The 11,902-nt window shown below is 22.6% G+C and overlaps 4 protein-coding genes across 5 annotated transcripts; 2 read left to right on the forward strand and 2 right to left on the reverse strand.

Moving 5' to 3' along the window:
- The first annotated feature begins 448 nt into the window (after window positions 1-448).
- Prosbeta7 (proteasome subunit beta type-4) lies at window positions 449-3,210 on the forward strand. Its single transcript, XM_003694971.4, has 6 exons — window positions 449-644; window positions 928-1,134; window positions 1,220-1,366; window positions 1,430-1,628; window positions 1,708-1,809; window positions 3,002-3,210. Exons 1-5 carry the CDS (start codon window positions 517-519, stop codon window positions 1,795-1,797), a joined length of 771 nt encoding a protein of 256 aa, XP_003695019.1. The 5' UTR covers window positions 449-516; the 3' UTR covers window positions 1,798-1,809; window positions 3,002-3,210.
- Window positions 1,573-3,583, reverse strand: LOC100863812 (methionine aminopeptidase 1D, mitochondrial). Its single transcript, XM_003694970.3, has 6 exons — window positions 3,217-3,583; window positions 2,910-3,149; window positions 2,628-2,819; window positions 2,361-2,511; window positions 2,181-2,291; window positions 1,573-2,117 (listed from the first exon to the last, which is right to left on the reverse strand). Exons 1-6 carry the CDS (start codon window positions 3,250-3,252, stop codon window positions 1,927-1,929), a joined length of 921 nt encoding a protein of 306 aa, XP_003695018.1. The 5' UTR covers window positions 3,253-3,583; the 3' UTR covers window positions 1,573-1,926.
- LOC100864402 (NAD-dependent protein deacylase) lies at window positions 3,376-5,563 on the forward strand. The gene is made up of 5 exons (XM_003694975.4): window positions 3,376-3,784; window positions 3,843-4,057; window positions 4,134-4,276; window positions 4,590-4,740; window positions 5,030-5,563. Exons 1-5 carry the CDS (start codon window positions 3,455-3,457, stop codon window positions 5,082-5,084), a joined length of 894 nt encoding a protein of 297 aa, XP_003695023.2. The 5' UTR covers window positions 3,376-3,454; the 3' UTR covers window positions 5,085-5,563.
- LOC116414624 (fanconi-associated nuclease 1) lies at window positions 4,840-8,550 on the reverse strand. 2 transcript variants are annotated; one of them, XM_086909262.1, is made up of 8 exons: window positions 8,197-8,550; window positions 6,756-8,092; window positions 6,544-6,675; window positions 6,043-6,486; window positions 5,565-5,973; window positions 5,370-5,492; window positions 5,129-5,240; window positions 4,840-4,990 (listed from the first exon to the last, which is right to left on the reverse strand). In XM_086909262.1, exons 1-8 carry the CDS (start codon window positions 8,305-8,307, stop codon window positions 4,980-4,982), a joined length of 2,679 nt encoding a protein of 892 aa, XP_086765388.1. In that variant the 5' UTR covers window positions 8,308-8,550; the 3' UTR covers window positions 4,840-4,979. The 2 variants fall into 2 exon arrangements, with proteins under 2 accessions (XP_086765388.1, XP_031773224.2); XM_031917364.2 differs by lacking the exon at window positions 4,840-4,990 and having other exon boundaries at window positions 5,079-5,240.
- Between the last annotated feature and the right edge of the window lie 3,352 nt (window positions 8,551-11,902).

Raw genomic sequence — 11,902 nt, forward strand, 5'->3', positions numbered from 1 at the left:
AAAGTAATACAATATAATCTATAATATAATTTATTTTATTTTTCCTTAATATAATTTATTACATAATTCATTATGTCAGAAATTTATTTATTTTGTAAGGATATTTAAATAAATAATAATAATTTTTAAATTTTTGAACATGATTATGTAAAGATTATATTAATTTTTTCTTAACATAAAAATTGTAGTATAATTTATACAATTTATATTTTTTATTTTATAGAGATAAAATTAAATATCTATGAAATATTCTTATATATAGTAATAATAATTATTATGTATTATAATAATACAACAATGTATTATAATAAAATACGCTCAAAATTTTATATTTTTTTAATTTTATAATATTTTGATATTCGATTATATTATTAAAATTAATTGAAAAAGATTTTTGGGGGAAATTAAATATTTCTAGGTGGAAAATTTAGGAACTGTTTTTTTATATAAAGAGCAAACTTATTGTTCAAGCTTCAGTTGAATGACATTTCAATCTGTTTTATATCTATAAGAAACATGGCGCTTAACAAAGCTGATTGGCAAACTCCTGCACCATTATGGCAAAATGGTCCAGTACCTGGTGCATTTTATCATTTTCCGGGAAGTTCTACGCATTTCGATGTTGGAGGATTCCAAAGATCACAGTAAAATTTTTTATCATATATTCATTTTCGTTGTGAAAATTTTTTTTTAAAATTGCATGTCATGTTTATTTTCAATGAATTTGAAAATTACAAATTATATGTTAATTAAAATATACAAATGATATAATAATTAAAAAATTAATATTTTTAATATTCTAATAAAATAAATTTATAAAATTTGAATTGTTCTACTATTATTATACTAATTATTTGATTAAGTCTAATTTTTCTAATCATCAAATATATTTTTCTTTAACTTGATATTTGTTTTTCTATTTTATAGAGCACCAATGACAACTGGTACATCTGTAGTTGGAATTCAATTTAAAAATGGTATTCTCATAGCAACAGATATTCTTGGATCCTATGGATCATTGGCTAGATATAGAAATCTTGAACGTGTGATGAAAGTGAATGATAATATTATCCTTGGTGCAGGAGGAGATTATGCTGATTATCAATGCTTAAAAAGTCACATTGAAAGAAAAATGTATATTTCAATTATGTTTTCATAATTATTTTATATAAATTTCAATATTTTTTTTTTATTTTTATTATTTTTTTATATCTTATAGTCTTGAGGAAGAATGTCTTGATGATGGTTTATCTTTAAAACCAAAAGCTCTTCATTGTTGGTTAACTCGAGTATTATATAATAGAAGATCACAGTTTGATCCATTTTGGAATAATTTTATTATTGGAGGTTTAGAAGGGGATAAGCTGTAAGTTCACTTTATTTTCCTTTTATATTAAATGTAATAATATAATATTTTCAATTTATTTAGATTTTTGGGTACTGTGGATAAACTTGGTACAGCCTATAGTGACCCAGTAATTGCAACTGGATATGGTGCATATATGGCAACACCTATTTTAAGAAAAGCTTATGAAGAAAATAAAGAAATGAGTAAAGAGCAAGCAATTGAACTTTTGTATAAAGTGATGCAAGTTCTTTATTACAGAGATGCACGGTCTTTTCCAAAGGTAAATAATAGTATAAGAATTTCATATATGTATTTGTAACATTATATTAAAAGAGAAATTTAATTTTTTTAATTTTTAGTATCAAGTTGGAGTTATCACAAGGGAAGAAGGTGTTGAAATACAAGGACCATTAACTTTAGATAGTTATTGGGGACCTGCTATTATGTAAAAATAAATATAAGTAATTTTTCTTAATAAAAATATCTGTAACAATTCTATTAAATGAATTTTTTCTATACAATTTTTAATTATATTTTTGAAGCAATGGAAAATATACACAAAAAGTAAATTTATAAGGTTAACGAGTTAATACGTTACAACCAGTATCAGTAACTAATACAGTATGTTCGCATTGTGCTGTTCTTGCATTATCTACTGTAACAGCTGTCCATCCATCTTCTAAAATTTTAATTTCCTCACTACCCTGACTTAAAACTGGTTCAATAGTAAATGTCATTCCAGGTAACATTTTTCCATCAAAATTATTTGCTAATAATAATATAAGACAATTTTTTTAAATGGTTTATATATAATATAGAAACAATAACTTACCAAAATGAAAAATATCTGGTGGACCATGAAAATAAGTACCTATACCATGTCCTGCAAATATAGGAATTATAGAATATCCATTTTTATTTGCTGTTTCTTCAATAATATTTCCTGAAAAATAAAAAAAAAATATTCAAATTATATAATTATATTATTTTTGAACTATTATATAATTATTACCTATACTGGAGAAATTTTCATTAGGTTTACAAATATCAATAGCATTTTTTAAGCACAATTCTGTTATGTGTATTAAACGTTTTGCTTCATCATCACATTCTTCTACTTCAAACATTTTTGAACAATCTCCATGATAACCATGTAAATATACCTAAATAGAAAAAAATAAAACTTTTATTTTTATATATTTTTACATTTACAAATGCAACAATATATTTATATTACATTATATTATTTTACATATAATATATTATTGTTTTTACTGACTGTTACATCAACATTTAATATATCTCCTTTCACTAATGGTCTTTTATCTGGAATTCCATGACATGCAACATTATTAATACTAGTACATATTGACTTTGGAAACCCTTTATAATTAAGTGGACTTGGATAAGCTCCATTACTTATAATCATTTCATGAACTATTGCATCTAATTCATCTGTAGTTATCCCAGGCTAAAATAAAATTTGAAAAGTAAGAAGAAATAAAAATAACAAAATTGTATTGTTAATTAAATTTCATATAGCTTATTATATTTTTTATACCTTTATATATTGTTTAATATGAGTCAATACTTTTTTGGCAAAATTACAACTATCTTTCATGCTTTGTATTTGATTTTTATCTTTAATTTCAGGTTTTTTTGGACCATCACGTGGAATTAATGTTTGACTATAAGAAGGTTTAGGAATATATGATGGTACTTCTCTAACTTCAGAAATTTCCCATGGTACAATAACCTCGTAACTTCCAAATGAATTATTTATAAATTTACGTGGTATTGTCTAAAAAATTATGTTGAATAATTATATAATTATATAAAATAAAAATGTCTTTTAAAAGTAAGCGTACTTTAGACTTTTTTTTAAAAAAACTTCTGAGAAACATTTTCGGATTATTTAATTGAAAGATTTCGTACTTATGATTTTATTAAAGAATATTCATTCTTCTTGCATAAAAATTTATTAAAAGAGCATAAAAAGTTTGTGAATTTACTTTTGACTTAAAGAAAATCACTCGACTTGTGATTTTACGTCACATCATTACTATTTGTTATCTGTATATAAGAATCAGCTGTCAAGCAGTACGCATGCTAGTTATAAATTTTAGATGTTATTTAAAACAAAACAAAGAATTTGTTAATATAGAGTATAACCTTAAAAAAGTTTATATAGAAACCATGAACACTATGAAATCGTTTCGTGAAATAGTGGCAAATGCAAAAAATGTATTGATATTGACTGGTAGTGGAATTTCTGCAGAATCTGGTATTCCTACATTTAGAGGGGCTGGTGGTTTCTGGAGAAAATATCCAGCTGAAAGTCTTGCAACTCCAACAGCATTTGCAGAAAATCCTTCTTTAGTTTGGGAATTTTATGAATATCGTAGACGAGTAGCATTAGAAGCTAAACCTAATAAGGTATTTTAATAACTACAATATATTTTTTTAAAGATATTATTTTGAATGGAATTTCTAGGCTCATGAAGCAATAGCAACTTTCCAAGATCGTTATTTAAAGCAAGGTAAAAATGTTACGATTATAACGCAAAATATTGATGAACTTCATCAAAGAGCAGGAGCTAAAGATGTAGTGGAACTTCATGGTTCACTATTTAAAACTCGTTGTACATTTTGTCATGAAGTTGTTAAAAATACAAATATTCCAATATGCCCTGCATTAAAAGGAAAAGGGTAAGATTTTTTTTATACTTTTATATAAATGATATTTGCATACAATCATGAATATCAATAATATAAACATGAATAGATCGCCAGATCCAAATATTATGAGTTCTGATATTCCAAAAGAAGATTTACCTCATTGTCAAAAACAAAATTGTAAAAATATATTGAGACCTCACATTGTATGGTTTGGAGAAAATTTAGATGATTATATAATGCAACAAGCATGTAAGTATTATAATAATTATTATGAATAAATATTATATGAAAATATAATATAAAATTTTAATAATATAATATATAATAATGATTAATAAATAAAATAGCGATTAATCGAATTGTAATTATGTCTAATCATAATTAACAAAGTTTTCTCCAATATTTATTATTCATCAAATCTCAATTTTTTTCATTAAGTTAATTGAAATTTTTCCATATTATAATTTAAGATTATTAAAAGATTATAAATTATATTATAATTTAAATTAAATATCTATTTAATAAAATAAAATTATATTTTAATCTTTCTATTAAATATTAGATATTGCAGTTGAAAATTGTGATGTTTGTCTGGTTATCGGTACGTCATCTATTGTTTATCCTGCAGCAATGTTTGCACCATATGTAGCACAACATGGAATTCCTGTTGCTGAATTTAATTTGGAAACAACTCCTGCTACATCATATTTCGAGTAAGTTGAAGTTAATTTGAATATTGAAAGCATTTTGTATATAAAATAGTTACATAAAAAATTTTTATATAAAAAAAAATAATATTATATTAAATCCAATAAATATTATATTAAATTTATTAAAATATTAAAAGTTTTATATCAATATCTTAATTGAAATATTTTTTCTTATAACAAAAAGTTATAAAATTTATTTATATTAACAATTATTAAATTTTTCAATTTTTTTTCTTTAAATTTCAGCATTTATCTGCAACAAAATAATATTATTATATGCATTATTTTAAAGGTATCATTTTCAAGGTCCTTGCACTATTACTGTACCAGAAGCTTTAGGATTATGATTTCTGGATATAAATAGAACATTTTGAACATATAGAATATTTACCTTGTACTAAACATATTTCAACATTGAGTCCAAGTTGATGTAAGTACTCTAACCATAATTTTTGCTTTGTTGAAAGAATATCACGAGGACCTTTTACTTCTATAATTTTATGCTTTAAAAAAATATTTTTTAATTAAAAAAATATAAAATTTTAATTTATGAAAAATTATATAATATAAAATATAAAAAATATATTTTTTAATAGTTTTAATAATATTATTTTTTAAATAAATATACGTACTTTTTTGGTATCATAATTCCAAACAATTAAATCAGGAAATCCAGCTCTCCAAAGTTTAAAATTTTCAATGAGTCGTTTACAAATCCCTACTACACCTTGTACTCCCAAACAGTGTACTATTTCCTATAAATAAAAATGTTGTATATTATTACATTTTTTGATGAATCTCAGATAATAAAATATCAATAAAATTACCTCCAATTGTAAATTATTATCCAAATTTGTTAACATTACCGATTTATATTGTTTAAATATTATAAATTTTTCTTTCATTCTAGAACTTAATAATTCGGAACTTAAATCACTAATTATTTTAAGTTTCATATCTATTTTTTCTTTTCTATTTTTATAAAATTGGTCTGTATATAAATCTGCCGGAGCTTCTTGATATGGTGTTACAAATGCTCCAGGAATATGTATATCATATAATTCTTCCCAAAATAAAGTACAAAATAGTATATTTGGTAGTGCACCTTCACAGTGTAATCCACTGGAAAATCCTTGTTTTTGATAATGATGGAATGCAACAGTTTCTACTGAGCCATAAGTTTGGTTCTTAGTATTATTTTCTATACACCAAATACTTTTATTTCCTGCAGTATTTCTAAAATAATTTAATTCTACATTATATTTTAAAATAAAAAAATTATAATACATATAAAATTAAATTTACCTTGGCATTACTGTAGCATTTATAATGATAGATGTTGGCTTATATTTTGGCATATGAAGAATATTATCATCTAAAATTTTATTAATAGTAGTTTTTGTAATTGATTTAATTACTTTTTTCTTGACAATTTTATTTGCTCTATCTATAAGAATTACTTTATCTACTTGTGTCAAGTTTTCTGTATTTAAAGCTTGGATTATGATAGATGCAGATATTTCTATATTTTTATGATGATGCATTTCAATGAGAGCTAATTCCTCATACCATTTTCCTTTATAGGATAGCATATGACAGTTTTGTTTTAATAGAAATGATAAAATTTCTATTACTCGCTTTTTATCTTTATTCTTTTTGAATGCTTCTATACATTTAGAAAGTATTTTTAACCATATATATCCTGGCATATAATATCTTACATGCATAGGAAGCATAGAATTTTTTAATCTGTAAAAATTAAAATTGAAATTATCAAATATTTTTTTTTATTAAAATTTATATTACTTTAATGACTCAATTTCCAATAAATTTGGTAATCTATCCATAGCTAAATTTCCATATTCTTGTACTTTTTTCCAATTTTTGTTTTCAATACATTGTAATGTTATAGATAATATAGATTTAGCTTCCACATAACTACAAATAAATAAAATTATTAAAAACAATTAAAATTTATATCAATTTTTATATTTTTTGCTGATTAAAAAAAAACTTACTTTAATAAATGTAATTTACAAGAAAATATTGGAAAATAATTTCCAGTATTATTTGGAAATATTGTCTTTCCTAAATAAATATCATATAAAGAGTAAAATATATCTGATGTACTGTCTCTTGGTCTTTGATTTGGTATTAATAATGTTATAATTCTATCAATAATATTCCATGTTTTAGGTGTAATACATACACAATAATCTAATATATCAAGTATTGAAGCATATAAAAAATTACTTGACGACTTTATTCCAGGAAATAAAGGTTTATTGTTTGACAGTTTTAATAATTTCTGAATATTACTTTTTTTGTTTCCTTTAGGATTAATTTTCATGTTCTTACAAAGTTGCTGAATTTCATTTACTTGTAATAATTCAAGTATTGTAGATAAGTTTTCTTTTTGAATATCAAAAGTACAAATAGATCGTGAAACAAGAATTTGAAATATATCTTTTAACTCTGTATCTATTTCTGGATAACTTATGTTACTTTTTCTAAACCATTTTTTTTTTCTTTTTATCATCCTAGCCAATAACATTTGAGCATTTATAGGAAGGGTAATTATAGAATATATAAAATCAAGATCATTTTCATCAAAATAACCACAATTAATAGGAAGAGAAAGTACACTAAAAATAGTAGTGAAGAAGATTTTAGACTTCAAATCATTGCATAAATTTATATTGTTTAATTTATATTTCATTAAAATTTCAGTATTTATATTATTATATTGATAATCAAATGTACTTTTGGAATATATTTTTTCTAGATCAAAGTTATGTAATGAAATAGCACCTTGCTTTACTAAATTCATATTTTCAATAGTCTGAATAAATAAAACAGAATTGTTAATGTTTTCATCAAACAAGTTTTTTTTTTCAATAATTTTTGGAGATTTATTTTCAAATGATATTCCAGATGTGTAATTTAATTTTTTATGTGTAGAAGAACTATTAGTATTTTGTAATGAAAAATTATTTTTATTTGGAGTCTTTTGTTTTATATTTGCAGAATTTGATTCCTTAGTTGGAGTTTTTTTTAAATGAGAATTATTATTACTATTAAATACTAATGTTTTCATATAATCGTTACTTAATTTATTTTCTAATGTTTCTTGTAATTGCATATTAGTATTTGATGTTTTTTTCAAGTGATCATTTTCATGTAATGATATATTATTTTCCATTATTTCGTCATCATATTGAATCATTTTTATATCATTTAAAAAGCTATCATGCATTTCATTAGATTTTTCATATATAATAGTACAATCTGATACATTATCAGATTCTATTTGTGACAATGAAACATTTTGTTTTCCATTTCTATCTTTTTTTCTCTATAAAAATAAAAAAGAATAATTTGATTACGTACAGTACCTTATGTAAATATATTTAAAAATTGATATAAAAATTTTTAAAAGATATGAAAATGTCAACTAACATTTTTTGAATACGGTACAGTTTTTAACCTAGAATGCTTTTTAATTATATCCGAAGTATATTTATTGCCGACTGTTTTATAAAATTGATCAATGCGTGTTTGATGTGACATTATTTTATATTTATATTTCGGTAAATAATTCAATTATTAATTCATTATTATTAATCCTTAAAAATTAAAGATTTTTCTCAGAGAGAAAAATTTCTATCTGGAAATGTGTCTTCATGAACGTATAGTGAGTAAAAAAAAAAAATCACTAAATAAAATTCATATTTATCAAGATGAAACTAAGATTTTCTTTTTTTTATACATACTGTTCTATATTTTGAAACAAAGAAAAAAAAAGAAGAAAAAATCAAGGGATATAAAGTTTGTTCATCTTTAAACAATTTTGTTTTTATGCAATGATAAATATAAAGTATAAATATATACTGACGTTATAATTATAGGTGTTTTCTTAATGAAAATTAATAATGAGAATAATTTTAATATTATATCTCTAATGAATAAATACATATACGATATCAATCTCTATCGTAGAAATTAAGAATTGAAAAAAGAGAAAAATTTGCTTAAGACTCTAGAAAAACTTGCTTTTATATATGATTTTTTTTTCAGTATAATTTTTTAATAGTTACTATACAAACATTTTATTAAATTAGATAAAATATCCTACTTGCGAATAGTCTTGCAACATACTAAGAAAATTGAACTGTTCAGAAATACTATACATATAGTTAGCGATTATCTTTTGTTCGCATTTGAAAATATTAGTTTATATATTATAGAAAAATAATATGAAACATATCGCATTTTTATATAATATATTACTTGTATATTGTAATATAATTGCAATAATATTTAAATAAAGTATTGAAATGCCGTTTTGTCACCATTTTCATTTGATTCATATAAGTTTATATTTTTTATTTGATTTTAGAATTTAATATTTTTCTTCTTTTAAAATTTAATATTTTTATATTAAATAAAATCAAATAATTTAATATGAAATATTATTCATATTATTTTAAAAAACAAATACGATTGTGGTAATGAGTTTAAAGTTATAAGTTTATATACCTAGATATAAAATTCGAAGTGTTTTTAATAAAAAATTATTTCTGATCTAACTTTTTAATATGTATCATTCTCTTTACACAAAATTTAATATCATACAAATTATATTAATAAATAAAATAATGTTCATTTTGCTAGAATTTTTGGTTACATTAAAAATGAAATAAAATTATATATCTATATAACCTTCAAAGCTAAGGAACATATTTAAAAATTTTTAAAAACATAAATATTAAAATATATACAAGAAATTTTCATATTTAAAATGTAATAAAAAGTTTTGAAAAAGATCTATTTGAAAAATTCTATACAAAATATTTTTAAATTTTATACAGATCAATTTTTTCATATTTATAAAAAAATAAATTTATGAAAATTTATTTTAAAAACTATACACAAAAAAATGTAGTTTATCCGACTATTTTTTTTTGTTTTTTAAAATTAATCCAATTTTGCTAGGAGGGATATCCTAAAAAAATTTATTCTTACGCGATGTAATCAGAATTTATTTTGAAACATTTGCTTGTTTAAATTATTTGTCCAATTTATATTCATCATGAATATTTTCTTGCTAACATTATATGTATATATGTGAAATGCAATTGTATCCTTTTTTGCTTATACTTTTTGAGAAATAAACAATTTATGTACTTTGAGTAAATGTAAATATTTTGTTGTTGTTGTATAGTATAAAATATTCATTTTGATATAAATAGATAAATTAAATAAAGAAAATTTTGTTGATTTAAATGATATAGAAGATATATGTCATATATGTTTTATCCTAACAAATTGCTATTTTTTTTTTATATTCGAATGCATGATAATCAATTTGGTCATAATTTTGCCAATTTGTGAAATTACACAATTAGAATACACTTAATAATCAAATTGCAATGTGTATATATATACATATATACATATATACACATACAATTGGTTACATTATTTAGTAGATTTAAGTGTTGATCACATTTATTATAGACATTAATGCTAAACAATAGTTGAGTTTAAATTTTTATAAGTAATTTATAGGAAACAACTCATCTACCTGATAACATCTCTACTTCTCTAAAAATATGACAAAGCAAATAAATACATACAAGCATATCTGATTATTTGACTCAAAATATTTTTTATTTTCCGCCGGTAAAATAATTTTAAATTTATTATTATTATTGCATACTATGAAAAGCATACTAAAACAAGCATGTTAGAATCAAAGAAAATCAAAGATAAATTTAGGAATGTAATTTTTATTTGTTAGATCTCGACGGTTTATAAGCAATAAATATAATTCACGCAATTTAATTTATATCTAGTGATATTTTATTTGGATCAAATTAAATTTGATACATGCACTCAGCGAAAGGTGTTATCAGGGGACGAGAGAGTAGATGATGTATGTATGTATCGAAGAACAAATTAAAGGGTTGTCTAGATCAAACATTCTACATATATAGAATTTGATATATTTTCCCCTTACGTTCTCCGACTGTATAATCTTGAGAAAAATTCTCTATACTCTCGTCAAACTTTCGTTCAAACTGGAGCTTTGGTTGGAGCGTTTTTTTCCAATTAAATCTTCTTGTCGCACAGCGACATAGAAGCCCTACTGTATTCACAGAATAAAATACACATATAGTAGATACACCGCATTTCGACACCTGTCGATATTATCGTAAAAGTTTTTTTAACACTCAGAATTTTTTTAAGAGCTTCACGTTGAACATTATATTTGTAAGCTCATTTCTTCTCTTAATAATTTGTTTTTTTTCACACGAAACGATTATAGGTCTTGTTCGATCGCTCTAAATAGTTGCATTGATTCGGCTTAGTCCTACTTACATGGTACAATATTGTTTTCCGCGAATGCAACAAATTAGGTAAACACGAAGTCTCACAATTCAATTCGACCGAATTTTTTATTTTTCTCATCTCATTAACGAATATAAAATAATTAAAAAAATGTATTAAATAAGAAAACATTTACTAAATATTGCCAAGTAATACTATAATTACTATATTATTTATTCATTATTGTGAATTATTTAAAAACAACGATATCAGTCTCTTTGTCAATGGAACTTCGTGTTTGCCAAATCAGAAAATGTAAAGCGAACTCAGTCTTTGGTTGGAGCGATCAAACCTTGAAAATTTTCGACGTTTCATTTGTAAAATGGCTATTGGGTCAATATTTTTAACATTAATAAATTTTATATAAAAATCCATGTACCACTATATTTCGTTTAAAGCGTTCCAACTAAAATAAACAAATGGTTTTTACAAGTACATTCTTGGAAATTTTCTCCGCATAATTATCACTCATCTTTCTCAAAATCACGGAAGATTTTTTTTAGTTTTTAATTAAATTTTGGAAAAATGATTGGAAATGAATGTAAGAAAAAAAGAAAATAATGAAAAAGAAATATGAAATATGACTTAATTTATGGATATGATTAAAAAAAGTGAAAAAATATTTCATTTTTATTTGTGAATTTGAGAAAAATGAGAGAAATAATCAGATACCTATCAGAAAGTATATACAAATGTGGCAGAAATTAGATTTCACAAAATGTTATATAATATACAGGCGAGTGAAATTCTTCACAAAATAATAAGTCCTATC

This window comes from Apis florea, unplaced genomic scaffold, assembly GCF_048593485.1.
Source record: "Apis florea isolate Af1SG1 unplaced genomic scaffold, ASM4859348v1 contig_3081_pilon, whole genome shotgun sequence".
Lineage (NCBI taxonomy): Eukaryota > Metazoa > Arthropoda > Insecta > Hymenoptera > Apidae > Apis > Apis florea.